At 38.9% G+C, this 23,217-nt stretch overlaps 1 protein-coding gene across 15 annotated transcripts in view; it reads right to left on the bottom strand.

Moving 5' to 3' along the window:
• Positions 1-23,217, bottom strand: part of TRAF3IP1 (TRAF3 interacting protein 1) — a 75,499-nt gene that overhangs the window by 36,935 nt on the left and 15,347 nt on the right. For 4 of the 15 annotated variants that reach the window (XM_068947730.1, XM_068947740.1, XM_068947731.1 and 1 more), the window contains exons 7-15: positions 17,780-17,855; positions 14,079-14,177; positions 12,133-12,231; positions 9,132-9,152; positions 3,701-3,791; positions 2,840-2,923; positions 2,214-2,334; positions 2,020-2,056; positions 1,121-1,197 (exon numbers count right to left, since the gene is read on the bottom strand). In XM_068947730.1, the coding sequence (XP_068803831.1) occupies positions 1,121-1,197; positions 2,020-2,056; positions 2,214-2,334; positions 2,840-2,923; positions 3,701-3,791; positions 9,132-9,152; positions 12,133-12,231; positions 14,079-14,177; positions 17,780-17,855 (705 nt within the window). The remainder of the gene's footprint in view (positions 1-1,120; positions 1,198-2,019; positions 2,057-2,213; positions 2,335-2,839; positions 2,924-3,700; positions 3,792-9,131; positions 9,153-12,132; positions 12,232-14,078; positions 14,178-17,779; positions 17,856-23,217) is intronic. The other 11 variants (XM_068947736.1, XM_068947743.1, XM_068947738.1 and 8 more) reach the window with 4 other exon arrangements.

The following is a 23,217-nucleotide window of genomic DNA, read 5'->3' as shown; positions in this document are numbered from 1 at the left end:
GCCATTAAAGTCATGCAAGCTTTAGATAAAAATCAGTTTTTAAAAAACTGTCTACTAAGACTGTCTACCATGGTTTTAGTCCCTCAGGGACATTTTTTTCCTCTCTGAGCTTTGCTAATAATCTCATAATATCATTACTCATTGCCAAATAATTGTATCTGGTAATGCAAAAAGAGGCAGTCAAGCGGTCAAGGTTTCAAAATCTGCCAGTGATGTCAGACAACTATCTGATAAAGCTCAATGCCCAGCACTTTGTGAGAAGCTTGACTCTTGAGATCTGAGTTTCAGCAACTTAAAAAAAAAAAATGTGTTGTATGTAAAATTATAGATCACTACCAAAAAAACGTAGCCGTAAAAACATACAACACTGACCTAACACACACACACACACACACACACGAGAGACAGATAAACAGTCATGAGATTGGGTATAAAGATTCAAAAGTTTGTGAAAAACACTTGCCTTCCCAAAACTTTATGTACTTGTCTACATCTTTAAAAGAGCGCTCTGCACTACTTTCCTCATTGCCTCTTCATCAACACATCAAACTAGTGAATGATTTAGAAACCTTTCAAACAGCCAATGGATCTGAAAAAAAAAAAAAATCAATCTAAAATGTTCTGGCCTTCGCTGCTACTTGTAACAAAAGTTTGCAAAGTTGAAAGAGCAAAGGCTCTCCAGTTGTGACAGCAGAACATTGAGATTGTTTTCGGTTTGTGATCACTGGACATTTGTCCTGGAGGGATAGATGTAATGCTATCGACCACAGATCTGCTTTTCTTACCATCCATAGACCCTTTAGAAATCAGACTTCATTCCAGAAAAAAGGGTAGGCTAAAGAAGACTTCTCAAAAAAATGCTCTGAAATATATATATTAAAAAAAAAAAAAAAAACCACACCCACAGCACCAATAAAAAAAAACCATAGTACAAACAATAAAAGACAGAACACAGAAAACTTAACACTATCTGAGAGACAAATGCAAAGAAAAAAAAAGCGTAACAGATCAAAGAGGAAAGTTTGACAAAAAAATGGAAAAAAACAGTTAAGGTGGAGGAAAAAAGGTCATTATTAAAATATTTAATTTCACAATTCTTGCAAGGCCATTAGTGTCTTACCTTCTCTGCAGTCTTTGATGATTTTTGACATGCCTCATAATCTTTCTTTGTTTCTAGGATTCTTTTCACAAGCCCACCTGGTGAAAATCAGTATATTTTTCAGCTTTGGCTGGCAATGAAATACTGTTCTAAACATTCAGACAATAAAATCAAAACCCAACTCCTTTTTTTAATTTTTAGAGCAACATTAACTGCATTCTATTATGCACCTATATTATTCAGTTACAAGGTACTTATTATATGATCTATTTTCCCCTTTAAATCAAACTGTACCAAACAGTATAGTCTATAGAATGTCTTTTGGTATAAAACAGACTCAGGAGCTATAGCAAAGGCTTTTCCTTTGCACTCCTCTTTTGAAAGGATTCAGAACTGCCCATGATATACGTTAGAATCATCTGAACTCAGTGCGGTCTTCCTTTACCAAAAATTTTTGGCTGTGGAGGCGTATCTGAGAAACACGTCTGTTCGAATCACATCCAGTGTGACCATAACAGCTTGAAGCCTCTGCATCAGAGATTTGAGGTCATAAGCAAGCATAAATATTGTTAAGAACTGGTCCATAAGTTTTTCTGGAAGCTCTTGTACAACTTGCCTTGAACAGCCAATCTCATCTCATATCTAAGAGCTGACTAGGGGTACCTGACAGTAAGAAAAATCAATTTAGCGGTTTCATGCAGCATTTTAAACCCTACAGACATTAGGAAATGTATATTCAACATCAATTTCAAATCCTGCAGCTCAGCCAAGTAGGACTATTTTTCCTGAATAATTTCTATTTTTTTTGAGGCTGTATTTTGCTACTTTATTCAGCACTTTTTCAATGCTCAACACTTGGTTTAAAGTTGTGGGAGTTTTTTTAATATAAAAACAAAACATAAACGAAAAAGAAAACATACCATGCTTTTCATGTTCAATCAGCTCCACTTCTGGCTCCTACACACACATGAAGAGAGCTTTAGTTGCAAAAAGTTGGCATTGCTTTAATATATAAGTTCTCAAAAAACATTCAGCTAGAAAACAGCTAAACAAATAAGTAATAGACAACGAATGCTGTCTAAAAAAGGTGCTACAACTTGCAACATTAACAGACCGTTTCCATCTCTGGCATTTCTGGCAACGGCAGTGCTGCCTCCACCACAAACTGGTCATCGTTATCATCAGAATTTTGGTCGTCTGTGATCAAATTTGAGACTGTTTTACCACTGCTATTCCTGAAAGACATACAGTGAACATGAAACCCTATTTAAGGGATTTAAGAGGGGTCCACATACCCAAAACAGAAAAGACAGCAGTTCCCTCTCCCTCCCAAAAAGCACACCAAATTCTGTCATTTTCAGTCACAGCCCAGCTCTGAAAGCGTTTCAGCCTTTTTGGAGCATATAACATGCATTTGCATGTTTTACAAATCTCTTCTAGAAGTAGTTTTGATTATCATTCTATATGCTTTTCTGTTTCAGAGCTCACAATGGCAGGAAAGTTAAATTTTATTTTTGAATTCCCAAAAGTCATGACAAACTGTAACTTGTAGATAACGCACTGTATTTGCGGAAACAATAAAACCAGTAAAGCAGGATTGAATTTTCCAGTCTGAATCAATGAGCAGTGGGTCAATCTATCCTAGTACTGTTCAGCAGCAGGTAACACACAGAAGATCTGAAAATACCATGGCATGAGAGCTAGAATTATCTGCTCTGCATCTCTCACACCTGTCCTTACCTTTTTGGAAGTAAGGCCTCTGGGCTTTCTTGATGTTTTATTCGTGGTGGTGCTGGTCTTGCGCTGCCAGGACGAGGAATTTGTCTGCAATAAATGAAGAGGTCTTTTCACATATACTATAATACGAAGCCTCACATGTCCCCCAAGGAACAGATACATACTTATGAACAAACCGAGCAACTCAGCCAATGCATAAAAACAACACTAAAAACAGCCCAGTGTATAATCCAGTATAACAACAATACTTGCTTTCATAGTAGAACAAAATCTAGAAATTGGGTCATAAGTCAAAAGATTATGATTTTATTGTGAAAGAACCTTTTCACTTGTCTCACTGGAAAAAAAAAAATGGATTCAGTACAATTATTTAGCACTAACAATAAGTTTAACATTAACAATGCACACTGCAATGTAAACAAAAAAATTTGTCTTTCATCAGTGATGTTCCTGATTCAATTACACAAGCCTTGTTGGATAAAGAAAAAGTAAATCTGGACTTGAAAGGCAAGTTCATCTTATCCGTAACACCACACTTACAAAATGCATGTATATGATGCAATGTTCCTCTCATAATTTCAGTCTCCACGTGTACTTCTTATTTTAATAATATTGTATCGAAGCACTTTGTGGATCAAGAAAAGTAAGTCAGAAAGATTTTAACAATTTTAAAAGTTTTCTTTATAAAAGGAAATGAAAGTGAATAAAGTGAACAAAGTGAACCATATATGGGATAATATTTATTATTTGGTATAATGAGCAGAAACATACTGCTCCAGCTTTCCTTGTTATTTTCAAATGGATGGTTTTCTTCCCCCAGATGTGTCATAATTTGATTCAGATAGAACAAAGGATAGGACAAACCTTTGGATAACCTGAGGTGGAAGATCATTAGGTACTTTGCCATTTTCAGATGCTGCAGGCTTTTCAGGAGCTATGTTCTCTGCTTCTCCGTCTATTAAATGAAACAAACATGTAATTTTGGCTTAACTGTCAACTTAGTAAGAAAAGTTACATTTGCCTTCAGCAGTATTTGAAATGTTACCAGCGCTATAGTTGAATATGGGCTAACAAAACGCATCACATGACAAACTTTTTCATTAGAAATAAATTTCTATAAGCTTATATAAAATTTTAGTACCTTGTCAACTTTCAGTTTTCAAAAATCCTAGAGTATTCACAATGCAAAAGGGTCACTGCAAAAGCATTTAAACCTTCTTAATTATTATTTTTTTTAATATCGTGAAATTCTCTAAACTGTAAAAATGACTTCACCAGCTCACTCAGTTCTGCAAATGTCCCCTTGTAACTTCGAAAATGTTTGAAGCTGTTCATTACACAGAATCAGGAAAAAAAAACCAATGCTAATTAAAGACTATACTCTCTACACTGCATCTTTTAAAATTGTTTTTTTCCTAATTTTTTTCAATCTATGATTCTAGGATTATTGTTTGTTTTGTAATCTCTTCATAGTTACAATCTCAGTAGAGTTGACCCCACTTGCTATTTAAATCAGATGGAACCAGTTTATCCTCTTCTCAGATAACAATTTTCTCACAAAGTTACTCTGACTGGTCCCTCAAATGAACCCATACCTTCTAAGTTCAGTTTAGATTATTCTCTGTAATGGCAGAGAGAAAGAACAGATGACATCCTTGCCTTGACAGTCTAAATACACAGGATTACAAGATATCATTTCCCAATTTCTGCTTTTGCATTTCCACATTCTGGAAGGTAAAAAGCATTCAGCATTTTTGGATCCCATTTACAGAACTTGCCTAGATGAATAGTCTCCTAGTAAGTATTTCTTCCATGCAATGCCACACAAAGAAAAGACTTTTCTTCTAACATGTTTCTTCCATTCCAGTGTCCCTACACTCCGAAATCTCAAAAAAATGGCACCATTAAAAGAAAAAGGCTGACCCAGCTGGCCTCTGACACGCCTAAATTTAGTCAAAGAAATAAATATCCATTTCATCATAGTCTAATGTATTTCACTTTCCTAATGGGTTTCGGTGTATTGTCTGAACAGTCATTGCATTGGTAGGTCCTTCCCATTTTAAACTACAGAATACTATATTAAGTTTAAAGGAACTGATGTTTATACAGTCTACTAAATCTGCATACAGTCTACCATAGAATAATGGAAAATACATAAATACGTTTCACAGAATTACAGAATGGTTGAGGTTGGAAGGGCCCTCTGGAGATCATCTAGTCCAACTAGTCTACTCAAGCAGGGTCATCTAGAGCACATTGCCCAGGACCCTATCCAGCTGGCGCTTGAGTATCTCCAAGGATGGAGACTCCACAGCCTCTCTGGGCAACCTCTTCCAGGGCTCAGTCACCCTCACAGGAAACAAGTTTGTCCTCCTGTTCAGATGGAACTTCCTGGGTTTCAGTCTGTGCCTCTTGCTGTTGCCTCTTGTCCTGTCGCTGGGCACCATGGAGAAGAGTCTGGTTCTGTCTTCTTTACATACTCCCTTCAAACACTTACACACATTGATCAGATCGCCTCTCAGTCTTCTCTTCTCCAGGCTCAACAGGCCCAGCGCTCTCAGCCTTTCCTCACAGGAGAGATGCTCCAGTCCCTTCATCATCTCTGTAGCCCTCCGCTGCACTCCCTCCAGCAGTGCCATGTCTCTCTTGTTCTGGGGAGCCCAGAACTGGACACAGTACTCCAGAGGTGGGGCCTCACCAGGGCTGAGGAGAGGGCCAGGATCACCTCCCTCCACCTGCTGGCAACACCCTGCCTAAGGCAACCCAGGATCCCACCGGCCTTCTTGGCCACAAGGGCACGTTGCCGCCTCATGGTCAGCTTGGTGTCCACCAGCACTCCCAGGTCCTTCTCGGCAGAGCTACTTTCCAGCACATCAGCCCCCAGCCTGTACTGGTGCATGGGATTATTCCTCCCCAGGTGCAGGACCCTGCACTTGCCTTTGTTGAACTTCAGGAGGTTCTTCTCCGCCCACCTCTCCAGCCTCTCCAGGTCCCTCGGAATGGCAGCACAGTCTTCTGGTGCGTCAGCCACTCCTCCCAGTTTAGTATCATCAGCAAACTTGCTGAGGGTGCGCTCTATCCCTTCATCCAGGTGCTTGATGAATAAGTTGAACAAGACTGGACCCAGAAATGACCCCTGGGGGACACCGCTAGCTACAGGCCTCACACTAGACTTTGTGCCTCTGATCACAACCCTCTGAGCTCGGCCATCCAGCCAATTCTCATTCCACCTCACTGTCCACTCATCCAACCCACACTTCCTGAGTTTACCTAGGAGGATGTGATGGGAGAGAGTGTCAAAAGCCTTGCTCAAGTCCAGGGAGACAACATCCACTGCTCTCCCCTCATCTATCCAGCCAGTCATTCCATCATAGAAGGCTATCAGGTTGGTTGAGCATTCATTTCCCCTTTGTGAACCCATGCTGACTACACTTGATCACCTTCTAATCCTTCACATGCTTGGAGATGGCGTCCAGAACGAGCTGCTCCATCACCTTTCCAGGGATGGAGGTGAGGCTGACTGGTCTGTAGTTCCCTGGATCCTTCTTCTTGCCCTTGTGGAAGACTGGAGCGACATTTGCTTTCTTCCAGTCCTCAGGCACCTCTCCTAATCTCCATAACCTTTCACAGATGATTGAGAGTAGGCTAGCAATGACATCAGCCAGCTCCCTCAGCACTTGTGGGTGCATGCCATCAGGGCCCATGGACCTGCATATGCCCAGTTTGCTTAAATGATTTCTAACCCGATCCTCCTCAGCCTGCAACCAGAAAAGACAACCTTCCCTTGACTTTCTCCCTGGTCTCCAAGGTCTGGTCTTAGCAGTAAAGAGTGAAGCAAAGAAGCCATTCAGTATCCCTGCTTTCTCTATATATTTTATCACCAGGGCCTCTGCCCCATTCAGCAGCAAGCCCACATTTTCCCTAGTCTTCCTTTTGCTATTGATGTATTTAAAGAAGCCCTTCTTGTTGTCCTTGACATCCCTTGCCAGATTAAACTCCAAATGGGCCTTGGCCTTCCCAGTCCTGTCCCCCGCATACTCAGACAACATCCCTAATATTCCTCCCAAGTGGCCTGTCCCTGCTTCCACCTTCTGTACGCTTCCCTCTTATATTTGCATTTTGCCAGGAGCTCCTTGTTCATCCGTGCAGGTCTCCTGCCCCCTTTGCTCAACTTCTTGCTCACTGGGATGCACCGTTCTTGGAGGAGGTGATCCTTAAATATTAACTTGCTCTCTTGGACTCCTCTTCTTTCTAGGGCCTGATCCCATGGGATTCTTCCAAGAAGGTCCCTGACAAAGCCAAAGCTAGCTCTCTGAAGTCCAGGGCTGTGATCCTACTTATTGCCCTCCTTCCTCTTCACAGGATCCTGATCTCCACCATCTTACGGTCACTGCAGCCAAGGCTGCTCCCAACCTTCACATCTCCAACTAGTCCTTCCTTGTTTGTTAGTACAAGGTCCAGCAGCACATCTCTCCTCATTGGCTCCTCCATCACCTGTGTCAGAAAGTTATCATCAGTGCTCTCCAGGAACCTCCTGGATTGTTTGTGCTTTGCTGTGCTGTTCCTCCAGCAGATATCAGGGTGGTTAAGGTCCCCCATGAGAACCAGGGCCTGTGATTGTGAGGCTACTTCCAGCTGTCTGTAGAAGGTCTCATCTACTTCCTCTTCCTGATCAGGTGGCGTGTAGCAAACACCTACAACACAGTCACCCATGTTAGCCTGCCCTCTTAAACCTTATCCATAAGCTCTCAACCCACTCATCGTCCACCCCTAGCCAATAGCTCAATACATTCCAGTTGCTCTCTCACATAAAGGGTGACTCCCCCTCCTCACCTTCTTGGCCTTTCCTTCCCAAAGGGCTCGTAGCCATCCACTGCAGCATTCCAGTCATGCGAGCAATCCCACCATGTCTCCATAATCGCAATGAGATCATAGCCCTGTGACTGCACACAGATCTCCAATTCCTCCTGTTTATTCTCCATGCTGCATGCATTTGTGTACCGGTACTTCAGGGAGGTATCCGAGAATGCTGATTTCCCAGAAGGGGTGCAAGAGGTTTCCCCATGGTCTTGTCTTGTAGGTACTTCCTTAGCTGCATGCAATTGCTGGAGGTATCCCCACATGAACCCTGTTTTGCTGACTGCATGGTCTGTATATCTCTCTCCTTCCCCCATCTTTCCTAGTTTAAAGCCCTCCTTACTAGGTTGGCCAGCTTGTTGGCAGATGCGTGTGTTACATTCAGTCTATTCATGGTACAGCTTTACTTCTCATACTGCAAAGTTGTCATTAATCTTAAACACGCCAGGTTTCTGCAGCTTTGTGGAAAGCATCGTCTTCTCTTGTCTCTACACACACTCAATTCAAGAATCACTATTTTTGCTTTCAAAAAAAATAGCTACCCATAAGCAAGGAGAGCAGACTGCTGAAGAAATTCAGCTCCTGAGACAGTATGAGGCATACTCAAGGTCTCAGCTGACTTCTTGCTCTCACAATGTCTCAACATGCATCACACTTTCACATAACAACTGCTCACAAGAGGCAAAGTCAGCAACTGCAGAGAGTCCTTCAAGCGTCAGAGTCCTTCAAACATTAAATCACTCTGCGTTAAAAAAAAAAAAAAATCACGCTAAAACCTCACTGAAAGAAGCGATGATATCACAGCACAATGCCATGACACTTGCACAGAGCAAAGTATGAGCAGCTTCATGAACCTAATGTATTTCAGATTCCCAGCAGATTTCCAGATTCACTCTCTGTAAATGGCCTAATTACCTAGCTCATACTATGTGGGGAAAGGTTTCATGGATCAGTTTTAATATGAACAGAAGCCACTAACGCAACAAGTAACAGAAGGAGAGAAATAATATCTTGTACTGACATTAAGAACACGGAAAAAGGAAGTTTTATTAAACTGGCTGTTGCATTAACTACCTGTAATATTTTGCAGGAAGTTCTCCGCGGGATCTGCTCATTTTCAAGTTAAAACCCATAAAACGCTTGTGAACTATTACTTTTTTTTTTTTTTTTGAAAAGCACTTAACCCAAAGTACAAAGCATTTTCATAGGTGGCTTTTTGGTATTCTTTTAACTAAAAACTGTTTGAATAAAGTCTACCCAACAAATTACATTTTGTTACAGTTTAGAAGTTCTTTACTATATAGCATAAAGAAAAAAAAAAGCACTAAACTGCAGAAGTGCCTTATTTACTAAAAAGCACTACCTTTTCTAATAGATAGTTTTCAACTATCACTGATATGCACTGTGCTGGTCTTTATCAATATAAATTTTACAATACCTGAATCACTGGCAGAGTCACCTGGAAATAACAAATACATTGCTTTTTCAGAGAAGAATTACATACATTTTTTATAAAAAATTTGACCAAATTAGACATTAAGCATAACAAGAATTACAGCCAGCTTGTTACCTGGCAACTACTACTGGGACTGGGAGAACAGGGATAAACACATTAGAGAGCCTTTTCAACAAACTCGCACTTCAGTGCTCAAGATATTAAAGTTCTAGTAATTAAGCAAAACACACTAATCATAAATGAAGCATTTTAAAAAAGAGAAAAGACAGCAGGTAATCAAAATGGTTTTCTTGATGACAGAATATCTGAAGGGATTGAATGAGATGTGCAAAAAGGTACAACAGATGTTTTGAGAGACAAAGCCATGCTGTTCTACTTGGAACTACTGAAGCACAGGGTCTGCTCTCTCCTCAAAGAGAATTTACATAGTCCACCAGTAAATAAATGAAAAGTCCAAAGGAAATTCAGAAGCAGATCACAGAATGTAATTTTCTTTTTCATTTCCCCCCCATACACTTTTTTTTTTTTGCATAGTCACAAGTACCCCATAATCCCTTGAAAACACTGTAAAAGAACCAGCTCCAATTCCTGTCTTACTAGCTTACTCCAAAAGCACAGCTGCTGTGGAAAGACACCGATTTGTGATTTGCAGGAGGTTCGCGAAGCAACTTCAGCACCCAGTTTTCATTTAATTCCGCTGGAGTTAGCTGGAGTATAAATCTAACGTCAAATGGACTGTAAGCACGAGTCCAAGTGGTAACACCTACCCCTACTTAAGGCAAACAACACAACGCCTAAGCATTTGCGATGATTGCAAGTCTAGGATCCTGGGAAATGACAAACTAAAAAGTCTCAGTACTTTCTTAAACACTTCAGCTAGCATAAACTGGCGCTACCAGCAAAAAAGTAGTCCTGCCTTCTTGCTTTCCCTTCCCTCATGGTAGCACGTGCATTCACACACTGCTTAAAGAACTTGACTGGGAAGACTTCTTTTAAGACACTCTTCTGCAAGCCTCAGTGCCAAGCTGATAGAAAAGATGCCCATACTTTCTAAATAGGCTGATTCCCTACAGATGGGTGGTAAGCGGATGCAATGTCTTAACTGAACGAGCGACAACATCCAAAGGTTATTTTAAGGTAAACTAAGAAAGAAAGCAGGCAGTACTCCTCCAGGGAGGCATACCTCGACATAATTACCTAAATGGAAAGAAAAAAACAGCACCAGCAAAATCCCACACAATACCTCTTTTTAGAATTTAACAATTTTTAGAAAATTCAACAGTTATCAGCTTCTGAAAAAGTCTCATGAAGAGCTACACTTTGCACAGTGACTGTGAAATAGAAGTGTTCTTCCCTCCTTGGCACAGTGGTCAAATGCAGCGACACACCGCATTGCACGCATACAAAGAAAGGGGAACCTAAGTAATTTCAAGGATCTATTAGCTCACTCTTATAAGCAAAGACCTCAGGCTACAACATTCTCTTATTGGAAAGCTTTAAGCATATATTTCTTAGGAGGCATCACCATGAACTAGCCAGTGAGAATTCCTTATACAGAATACTAAGACAGAATAAGTGATATTGGGTCAAATCCTCAACTTAGTTATATCAAAAGAAAAAAAAAAAAAGGCACAATGAAAAGGATCAAAGCCTCGCTTTCCCTGCTCAGAAACAGAGGATATGACTGAAATGCATTGCAGAAATAGTATTACATAAGATCCCGGCAAATAAGTTTGTTTTAAATACGTTTTTTTACTGTGCTTTAGTAGTTCAAAGTAGAACAGCACGGCTTTGCCTCTCAAAACATCTGTTGTACCTTTTTACATATCTCATTCAATCCCTTCAGCAGTATCTACTCAGATATTCTATCATCAAATACTGTTTTAAATATTATAAATGATTTTTCTTTCAGAATCTTTCAAAGACGCATGAAGAAAGCTGCAAGAAAAGAGAGAGGTCCACTGAATTATGATAATTACTCCTAAATATGCATTTGACTTAGCTATATGCAACGACAGTCACCAACTCTCTAGATCAATTGCTTTCAAAGAGTTGGAATTTAAAATCAAAGGTGTGAACGACAACCGCATTTATGTAAGAGCTTACAGAAAACTAAGGTTTACTGAAGCATTAATGCATTGGGTTTTCAATACCACCTGAGAATCCAGTCCCAAATCAATAGCGAACCTCGGGGTGTTCCTCTTATGTACATTCAGATTAGAAACAAAGGAATGTAAAATTGTATTCCATTACAGATACATTCCAATAGACAAGATAGCTCCAAAAGGTTAAAAAGAATTGGCCTTGAAGTTCTCCTAGCTATAGAGAGTCATACAAATGCCTTGGTCAACTGTCTACATAACATTAGACTGATACAGCTATCAGGCCCTAAAGACCTCAGGTGGACTGGGAAGCCTTTGACCTCCCACACACCTGGTATCAGTTCTAACTAGGTCAAGCATCTGGATCTGGAGAAAACAAAAATGCAGCTTTCTGCATAAACCTCTGTTCTTCTTCCTTTACTTGCTTCTATTACTCCACGTATAATGTAGCAGGATGCAAATATTTCGCTTCATAAACAACTTTAAAAAAAATGGAGAACTAAGAACAGACGGATGGAATTTGCCTGCAGAATCTTGCACAATGCAAACACTAAGTGGGACTCCCAAATACTTGAACAAAAAGGCAACCTGCAATGATGCAATTCTTACACAGAACAAGTCATCAAGAGATTCATTTGCAGCAGGCTTGCATTTTCCCTGGGGCAGTGTAACCACTGGCCTCTTTTGATCAGGATAAGAAGAGAAGAACGTAAGATATCCATTTTATCAGGGAACATATATTTTTCAAAACAGGACATTAACTGCAAGTTATGTTTAAAATACAGGGAGAGTAATTGGATTAAATGTAAATTATCCTCCTTAAACCATTCAGCTGCATGGATTCAAGTTAGATTCTGAGATGCTCAAATTTTCCTTCTTACCTTTCTGTTTTGCTGCAAGTGCTGGTTCTGCTTTTTCCTGCAGTTTACCAGTACTGTCCTCTGAAATCTTATCTGGCAAGCTATTATTTTCCACTATTCCTATAACAAAACAGTTTATAGTCAAATGAAACCAAAGATACAGTAAAAAATTGGAATAAAAGACTTCCTAAATACATGTTATTCTTACTATTGAGGGACTATCCTAGTTTATTAAACAACCTGGAGTGCAAATAAATAACTTTCAAAGTTTACAAAGACTTTTTACATCACCATTGATTGAACTTCTGATGTTGCTGAAAGCTCAAGCAAACTTCTTCAGTTCAGAAGCAGTTTACAGATATCACTGATCAGCCTGATAAGCTGGTGAAACAATGCAGCATTTAGCTAATAAAGTCTAATGAAATTCTGTAATTTCATTTGAACACTATTTAGAATGCATATCACTGTGTTTTAAAAGCTTTCCCTTTCCTAATGGCTTTAATATGAAATGCAAGGAACTTTCAAGCAAGTAAAGCTTATTTCCAGTATCTGAACTTCACAACTTCATAATAACGTCATAGAAGTGCCTAGTCCACAACTGTTGTTCACTTTTGATGTTATCTAAAATAGTTTTTTTTTCTAAGCAAAAATAGAAGATCAACTATTTGAGACCATTTCATCTATTAATTATCTTTAACTGCCCATGATACAACAGGACAATAGTGACAGAAGAAAGGTAACACGCACTGGAAGGCGAAAACTTAAGCTTTCAAGTACACTGCTGGCTTCTAAAAAAATACATACTAGATGAAAGGGGAAAGAGGGAGGAAAAAAAAACACCTGGTTAGAAACTCCAGACTATATTCACATAATTTGTCAATATATAAAGAAAGGGTAGAATATTTATTTTTGGTCTTATCATTATAAAAATCAAAAGTATGCCTTCACTTGGAGTAATATGTTCAGTTCTCACACTCTTCAAAATATACAAGCAGAATAAATGTAGAAAGAGCCAATAAGAAAAAAAGATTACAGATACAGAAAGAGCACATCTGTTTAAAACAGAGGTGCCCAATGCACTGGCCCAAGAACTGACCCCAGCACTTCCAAGTCAGCTTATCTGCAGGCAGGTAATCATGTAATACAAAAGTTTTTTAAAAAAAAAAAAAAAAATTCAAAGGGCCCCTAGCCACAGCCAGAGTAGCTCAGATGACATCACCATCATCAGGAGAAAAAGAAGGAAAAAAAAAAAAAAAAAAAAGGAAATACTGTTTTGAGAGTGCAGAAAAAGATTTACTAGACAGAAGCCTGCCTAATGTATGGAGTAAGACATCCAGAACTTCTGAAAACAGTGATGAGACTATGGTATACAGTGTAAAACTGAGGCTTTGGGGATGTACAGAAGATCAATAGCAGTGGATCTATTCACCCACCATGCCATGGCAAGCATCCATAAAACTAGATGGTCCACTGCAGCAGAAATGCTGAGTTCTACTAGTTTAGTAGATTAACACACACAGCAGAAGGTCAATCAGCACTTTTAAACTTTGCTGACAAAGGACCAAATGAGGGGGGCAATTAGTAAAACCAAAACAAGCATTTAAAGATTCATCTCCAACTTACACAACTGTGCTTCAAACTACCCATAAGGCCTGGAGCTTAGCCGAAAAGCCAAATCAACAATGGAAAGTATAACACTTTACTCCATCAGAACAGAAGGTTTTCATTCAGAAATTAATTAAATAACACAAGAAATTACTGAGGCCTTCATTGGTCAAGATACTACTGCACCATTGGACAACAGCTACTGGCAATAAGGGTATTGGCTATCAGAGATAGGGTATTGGCTAAAAAGATAACCAATATGATTTCAAATAGCAATCCATACATTATCTTCTGACAACATTCAAGTATCCAGACAACTAGATTGGACTCAGACCCGACATGGTGAGCACTGCTTTCCTTACCTGGCTCCTGTACTGTAGAGGTTGACTCAGATCTCTCTTTCTGTAGGCTAACTGCTTGCTTAAGAGCACTACATGCACTTTTGCTAGTATCCGTGCTTCCTAACATAAAATAATTTATAAGTGAGGTATGCACTATAGACAGTAGAGGTGTACAATAAAACATCTCAGAATTAGCCACTGCACTCCAATATGCTTATAGGCTGCTCACTGTGCCATAACACATCAGTTCTTTTAGGTAGCATTTCATAGCAAAGGTTCAGTTTGCCTCTCTGCTAGGTAAACAAGATAATATCATTAATAAACCTGCACATACGTTGCGGAGTGCAAAACAAGGGTTTTCCCTCTGCATTCAAAAAATGGGTTTATTACGAATTTTGCTGTTTTTCACCTCATCCTACTCTGTGACGTTATCTCCTTATTACTTTACAGAACTGGCTTTTGATATTCATAGGCGGGCCTGTGTGTCTGTGGGCAATTTCATTAACACACACACACGCACACACACACACACACACCACACACAGAGCAAGCGTTACCTCTACAGAAGAGTGGCTCACTATTTTAAGAGGCACAATGTTCTGTGTCTTAAAGGAAAGCTGTTCAGATCTCAATTAAGGTAATTATGTTAAAGAGATAATAAAAACACACATTCAATCTATAAATCAAGTTTTCAACTATCATAGTAGTCTCTACTGCATGATTAATTTTGTTGTAAGGCATGTTGCAACTATGAAAGCATTGCCTACTTGAGTAGGAATAGTTTTAACTATAAATATATATATATATATATATATACACACACACACACAGAGATGTGTATGTATGTGTGTATGTATGTATCTGTTCCAATATCACTAGAAATTTGCTCTTAACACAAAGTGATGAGCAAATGCTGGTTTAACCTGTTTTAAATATATTTGCTACCATGGTAATTATTTTTGCTTTACTAATCCTCCATTCTCCACTTCAGTTTTGCATATACAATAGGTGAGTTGGCATTCACAGGCTTAGTCATGACAATAACCTCTTTCCGTTCTCCTGTTACGCATTTATTTATCTCAATTTAATATTTAGAAAGTATAAAAAGCTCTGCTCATCATCAATAGTAATTATAGAGAACAATATACAACAGGCATCAGCATAGCTCCAAAAGGTTTTTAGTTTGGACTATTTACTGCAGCACATATGCCCGTTACTCATCTATCACAGCTCCTCTATGTTAGAGCAAAAAGAGGGCGAGTGCCCCAAAGTATTTATCATTTACGTAAACGGAAATTTGAGTGCATTGGCCTGCTGCATCGTGAAAAGAGGAGTATTTCAAAACATTTACCTTAAAGTCAAAACACAGATAAATGGCAAACCATATTTCACTAATCAGAACAACTGGACACTGATCTTAAAGAAGAGATGATCCTATAAAATGTGGTGTGTCTGGTCATTTTAGTGCCACTTCAGCCCATAAAATAAATACGCAATTCTTGCAAAAAAATTACAGGATCAGTTAAGGCTCTCCATGTAGTTTAAAAAAAAAAAAAAAAAAGAAAGAAATTTAATGGAATCCAGATGGTTTTTTTCAGCTACAAAATTATTAAAACCTCACAGCACATAAGTACATGAGATGTGATGTAAAGTTTTCAATAAGCACCAACTTGAATTAGGCTCTTAAGTCAACAGGCCTTCATATCCCAAGTGCCGGATTATTTTTTACAGTATTTGAAGTGCCTGAACATCTTTTAAAATTTTTCCCAAACTCTTTTGAAAACGGAGCTGTTGATTGTTATGAAAACGTTTCCCAAGCTCTGACGTAACTTCAGTATTTCACCTCAGACACATGGAAATCAAATAAAACACACAACAAGAAGACATTTGGAAAGACGCATGGCAACACACAAATTAAAATAGTAGTGGTGACGGCATATTAAGTGTATGAAGGTCCTCGCGCTTCATCAGTCTAAGCGCAGTATCAGTCTTTAGCCAGAATTAGCAGTTTCAAGCAGCATCAATTCACAGGTGTTACTGTATCTTCTGAACTGAGATGTGAACTGATCTATGTAGAGTAACTTCTTCCTTTTGGTTTAGAAGTAAAATATCAGCTCTCAAGGCACAAAACCACTGAGGGAAAATTTGAATCATAGTAAATAATCAGGTGGTGGAAATAGGAGTAGAGGAAAAAAGGCACTTACTCAAATACAGAAACTGCAGTTGCACTATCATTATATGAGCTCTGGTTAGCAGCTGGTTTTATTCCTTACCTAGGTGTTCATCTAGGCTCTCCTTCTTGCCAGTCTTATACAAAGGGCTAGACTTCTCTTCGGGTGAATGGCTAACTGTACTAAGCTTAGATTCCTTTCTTCCTGATGTGAAAGTTGCAAGACAATTATTAGGGATATTCTGAAGACAGCCTTGTTTCCAATCAGTATGTAAATACAATATTTAGTACACTTAGGACAGCAGACAGTTACCTAACCAACTGCAATGAAGCACCTTCAAAGATAAAATAATTTATGTATTTGCAAAGCACAGCACAACTGTTTAATGGAATCAGTTAAAACTATCTCATGATGATTTTCTTCACTTTTCTTTGTCCAAAAAGATGAACACAACTGACTAGTAAAGCTACGCAGCAGGTGAGAAGGGACGTTATTGATGATTGCACCATATGTTAAATAGCGTCGGTCAACAAAGAATCAGAAGGCTAGTAAATGGCCTGTAACCACTACAATTACATTTATATCAATTCACTACCTAGTGGGCAAGTACAGACATCACAGATCTCTTATCACAATTGACAGTCTTGACAGACTTTGCACAGAAGCGAGGATAAAGTGATCGTAGAGTTACCTCCAGTCCATCGACATGATTCACGCAAACAGGTTTCAGTCCAGAGACCTAGCACTGCACACACTGACCAGGAGAGTGATCACCACATCGCTACCAGGAGCGACTCTTGGATAGCACAGAGAAAATGACCTTTCACACCTTATCATTTCCTTCTCATACTTCCTAGATAACAAACGTCTGGCCTTTCTTCCCCAGGATGCTCAGCAGGAATGCCAAAAGGCTTGGTTCCCTTAACACCTGGTTAAGCTACTGTGGAAGATGATATCAAGAATTCAGTACCGATGACACTCAGATCACTTTCCCTTGTCTAACACAAATCACAAGATCTTAGCCAGACATCAACCCAGGTAAAACACGGTTGACCACAGTTGTGATGCCAGACGCTGGAGAAAAAAATCAAAGCTCTATAAACACATGTCACCATTCCAATACTCAGAGGAATCTTCACTAAACATCAGAAGGTCTGAAAGCCAGCAGTGCTGGTTAACACCTTATTTTGATCTGTTCTGAAGCTTGCATGTGGAGCGCTCTAAACGTAAATGGTTTAACGTTCTGTCTATCAAATCAACATCCATCAAAGCTCAGGTAATATGCCTTTTTTTTTGGGGGGGGGGGGAGGGAGGGTTGGGGGGGAGGGGGAGGGAAGAATATGATATTTTTTATTTATAAATCCAAAATTTCTGAAGACCAAACACAACGATTTCAGATACTCGAGAAAGGATTGAAATATGCTCTCTTCAGAAAATGCATAAAAGATTTATTTACAGAAATAACAAACAAGTATATTTAAGTATTTATGCTATTCCTATTCAATAACCCTCCAGCATATTTAACAGAAAAAATATCCTCCTTCTCTTTACCTTCTCCTCCAGGTTTTGTGCGCTGCCTTGATCCTTTGGTTGAAGGCTGCCTTGATATTCCTGTAGGGTTTTCACTCTTAAAAACAAAAAGCAAAAACAAACACCCCCCGATTTTAAATTTTTATATATATATATTTACATACATCCATATGTGTGGGTGTGGGTGGGTGTGCACATATACACACACAAATTCACTTACAGAATTGATCCATATGCATAGGAATAAAAAAACATAAGGTCTATTTTTTCAAAAAAGTCAGCAGATTTTTAACCAGAAGCAGTGAGTCACTCAAAGGAATAAGATGTCCAGAATTACCTTAACGTTTTGGCAAAATTGTCTATTTGTAAGAGATACACAGATCCTCTTTGATCTTCTGAGAAGTCTTTTTAAACTTCATTCCAAAATAGAAGTAAAGAGGTGATGACTGAAAAATAGTGCCACTAGACTTGTCTGGTCTTCTACTCAAACGATAACTTCCCTGGACAAAGGCCCTGGCCAAACTAAGGAAATGGGTTCTGCCAGAAAGACCAGCAAACAAGCAATGGATCACCTGAAGCAGGACTTTATAACCTGATGAGAAGGAGTAGCTATTTTTCCACAAAAAGGGACTGTGAATGCATAGAAGGAGGGCTTTGTCAGCAACTAGTACAGAAAGAATAAGAACAGTGCAAACATGGAAAAGATTGAACTTGAGGAAAATAAAAGACACTTATGAGGACTGTGACCTAAGTCACAAAGCAACTCAGAGAGGCCAGGAAATGAAAACAAGCAAGCATTATTTTGTTTTATCTGGATACAGCTTGCACTGCCTGAAGTAAAGAATAACTGAGTGGCAGTACTCTCTACAAAGGCTCCACATTACATACTTCAGTGGTCACATGTCCTTAGAAAGGAGCAACTTAAACCAGCAGGTCCATTTGGCTGGAGGTTGAGGAAAAGATGGGCGTAAGCAACAGCATCTCAAGAGAGGACATCAACACTGGTCCCAGATGAGGCCATCTGGACTGCGTGTGAAGGGATAATTGAGCCTATGTTCAGGTAGTGCTAGGGAGGCCTAAGACAGCTACAGCACTTGCACTATAAAAAGGCTCAGCAAACAGGACTCAAAACCGCACCCTGGTGAGAGCAAGCAAAGGAACAGGTCTGGGAGAGGTGTCACTGCTACAGGTGGAATGTAGCATGGATTTACTACTCATTCTCCCTGAGGGACAGCTGGGGTCCAAATGCCTCCAAAGGAGGTGCAAGGTGTAAAGGAGGACTCCTGTCAGCCTGATGAAATACCTGGCGATATGGAATCGGGATAGGAAGGAGGCCATTATTTATGCCAAGCTTAGACAAAAGAAGGGTCGGAGGGTAGGCACTACTCTGCCATTCCTCCTGCTGACGAATCTTGACATTTGCAGAGAAGACTTCTGCCTACTTGTAAACTGAAGAATGGAGCCAGGGATGGAATCTGACCCACTATGAAATCACAGCTCCCTTCTTCTTATATTATTCTGTACAGAATAATAAACCAGTAACTTTCAAAAAGTCATTCATGCTTCTAATAATTTTGCTGTCCTTCTACCTAACTTCCTGATTTTATTAGCAACATTTTTTGCTAAAGATGAAGTGACCACAACTGAACAAAGCAGATGACACGAGATTTACAGAACGATGATTTATAGAATGCTTTTTTATGCTTCCTCTACTCTCCATCCCTATAATACATCTCTGTACCTTGTTCAAAATCCCGAAATATGCTTAGCACCTCTCAGGATTTCCTCTTTATCTGCTTTTTTAATGTTTCTGTGAATTAACAGTTCATGCAGTTTTGCATCCAAGAATTACTGCCAACCCTGCTGATAATGTCCATTTTTATGACATAAATGTGAATTACATATTGTTCCATTTCTATGCGAATGTTAAATATCTCCAATAACCTGTAAGAGAAAATGGCCAAATTACACATTAAGACATTCATTTCCCCATTTCCCATCATATCTTATGTATATGGTAATGGAACATAAATGCTATAAGGGAAAATAACACTGCAAAAAGATGTTCAGAAATATAGGATACTGGTAAACATATTCAGTCAAACTACTTTAAATGACCATGGCACAGAGCAACATCTCACCTCTACAAGCTTACAACAGTGTATTCACTGGCATTGGAGATACAGTTACATGAAGAAGGTGAAGTTTACATGCCAGGAATATACTTATAAATTTACTTTCAAGGCAAATGTTACTTCTTTATATGCTATAGTGCACCACCAGCTCAATGGAAGTTCTTGATAAACAAATGGGAACTGACCATTGGGGGAAAAAAAAAAAAAATCACAGTATATAAACTGAGATAAGTTGACTAGATCAAGTATTTGTAGGTGTTTTATAGGAAAGGGAGCACTCTAAGCAAGAGTCAGCATCAACGATCAGTTTAATTAAGACGATCCATTTCCTTGACCCCAGCTACTGCACTATAACCTGCTTGTTCAGAATTTCAGGAAGCTGGTATTCAATAAGCCAAAAGAGAAGCCTACATCCTATGCCTTGCAAAATCTAGCCAAATGAACAGTATGTAGTACTGAACAACATAACTAGTTTAGACATAAACTATATTCACTGGATTATTGCAATTTATATTTGAACTATAACCAAAGCAGTCAATATTTTTCATTTCACTTTCTTTAGGAAACGCTGACATTTTATAAAGAAAGCAGATAAAAGTTCAAAAAGAATAGGTAACATTGAAGTGGTTCACTTTAATTACTACCATCTTTCACAATCACAACACTATGCAAGGAGTAAAAGTAAAGTTCACATATTATCAGAGACTGGCTTTGAGAGCCTGCAGGCCACATCTGGTATACTCAAACATTTGCTGCTCTTTGGACAATTTAATTATTAACATAATAATTAATGCAGAAAGAGCTGAGAATAGGCACCAAGGTTTCTGGAGGAGTTGATTTAGTCATTTATGTCAGGTAGTGACTGCAAACACACTTTAACATTTTGTATAGCCACATGTGCATGCTGGCAACAGATGCAAAGTAAAAGCTAATATTTAATCAGTAAGGTAGCATACAAAAACAATATTGTGGGGTTTACCCCACAATATTTAGCACTTGAGTCTTTTTGAAAGGAGATAAAACAGGTAACTCTTCTGGCTCCAGAAACTGTAAAGAACAGTCAATGGAGCCAGTATTACACTTCATCTCACACCATCCGGGAAAAAGACATATTAAAGTGGAATCCTAGATGTACATAGACACACTTCCCAGGTTTGTGTAGTTACAGTTCTATTTGGAGAGCTTACAGCATTGTGCTGTAAATCATCCAGTCTGCTGCTTTGTTTTCATTATTAACCTTTAAATGGATTGATTTTCATGTTAAGAAACAAAAAGAATGACTTCTAATAACTGAGCAGTTCGAGGAGAGCAATATACTTTGAAAAGGCATTCTGCCAAATTGTTAGTTCCTCCCTCTTTCCGCACAGGCAATATTCATAGTCTGCATTCATGAATGTCATGAACAGCTTCTATCAGCGATGTTTATGCACTGATCCTCAGGCTCCACTTGGTCTGATTTTGTGAAGAAATCTACTGTTATAACTCAGAGAAGATCTTGCTGATGTCATTTTTTTTACTTCTAAAATGGCTATTACTATTATTAAGACACATAATTTACTAGTGCGCAACAGCAACAAGGAAAGACCTGTATTTGCTAAGGTCAATATGACTGCTGTGGTAATAGAGCTCATTAGAAAAACACTGATTAACTATCTTTTCCTGAAACAGAGGCCTGCAGGATGATGTCCTATTGGTGTTAGCTTCTACTAATTAAAACCTGTCAAACAGAGAACTCTCAGAAAAATCCTTCCTGTTAAATATAATTTTTAATGTTTGCCTTCTGTTGCATGAACCAGTTATGAGTAACTGATACCATAAAGAGAGAAGGTCATTTGTAATACTGGAATAGAAATATTTAAGAGCCACGTCCAGGAGATTTCCATGGAATGATTATCTCTGTTCCTTCTAGGGTAATGTCTTTTTTGGGTTCAGCAGTTGTTTCATTACACATGCTACATCAGTTCCAAAAGAAACAGAAGGGCATTAGACATGACTTAAGAGGATAACTCAGATGACCAGCTCCAGAGAAACACAGTTTGTGTCACAAAAATGAAAGCTACTGTAGATGTGGCCAAAAGTGACAGGATATTACAAAAAACTTTAGCCAAAAGTTTCTGCAGCCATCTGTAAAATGGAAGAGACTTTTCCAAGGTGTTTTGCCTTAGGGGTAACCAACATACCTATTCTGCAGCCACTTTCAAATAAACAGCACCATATGCTCAGAAGGTCTGTCTACAACCTGAAACCTTTTTTGTCAAATGGCAAAAAGTTACCTTTATTACTTAGAAGGTGAATCAGTCATGCTATGAAGTGTTCATTTTACACAAGACACACAAGACAGCTGGACCGAGAGCTAACAAAATACAATCTTGCTTCTTCTGATCACAAACAGCATGATACAGAACAACTAGTTCTTGAATCAAAAAGTATGCTCTCTCTCTTTTTTTTTTTTTTTTAAAAAAGACTTAGAAACCTTTAGATTTAGACTGCTTGCCCTGTTGTTAGTCATGTGGTAGTCAAATGTTTCTTTTTGATTCCTACTTAAACTTGCTTTTCTTCAATTTCAGGAAATTATGGATACTCATGTGATGACTATTACCTGATGGGTAACATACAGGGTTTCTTTGGTACCACATAAATACATTAATCTTAAAAGGGGAGGAGAGAGAGGGTCAATCTGTCAAAATTTAAATGTTATTTTAAGGCCAATCTCTGACAATTAGTAGCAAGAAAAATGCAGACACTACCATGAATACAGATGGAATCTTAGCTAGATTCCTAATCTCATAGAAGTATGGCCAGATACTAAAGTTTAAGTGATAGCTTTACTGTATATTTAAAATATTAAGAGTTTCTAAATAAATTTGTTCTCTAAAATAAAAGTAGCATACAGACCATTCAGCCTGGAATTCCAAGGACATCTCACATGAAAGGAAAGTTCCCATTTCCCCCACTGTTTCCATATCTTTTTGCTGCTAAACAGGCAGCATGTCCGAAGAAAGGATCTAATTCAAACATGGAAGAAGCAAGACCCAAATCAAGTGGAAGGAAAGCAGTTCATTCTGAAATGAAGCTGGGTGAGACTTGGAAAGAGAGAGAGAACCTGTGGCTTGGAGCGTGAGGGCAAAGAGAGCAGGATTATGAGCCTGGGATGGGTAAGTGAATGGAACAGGAGCAAATGAGAAGTGAAGGGGTCAATCTTTAAGGCAAAAGAAGTGTGACATGTAGACACTGGTGTATTAGCCACCGCTTAAAAGGGGTTGTTTCAAGTTGTTTCAGCTACTGAGCACTGTAATTACAAAAAACTACAGATGGATGCTGAAG

The sequence above is a fragment of the Struthio camelus genome, chromosome 6 (genome assembly GCF_040807025.1).
Source record: "Struthio camelus isolate bStrCam1 chromosome 6, bStrCam1.hap1, whole genome shotgun sequence".
NCBI classification, from domain to species: Eukaryota; Metazoa; Chordata; class Aves; order Struthioniformes; family Struthionidae; genus Struthio; species Struthio camelus.
Note: the sequence above shows the minus strand (reverse complement) of the source record. Positions and strands in the feature narration are given on the sequence as shown.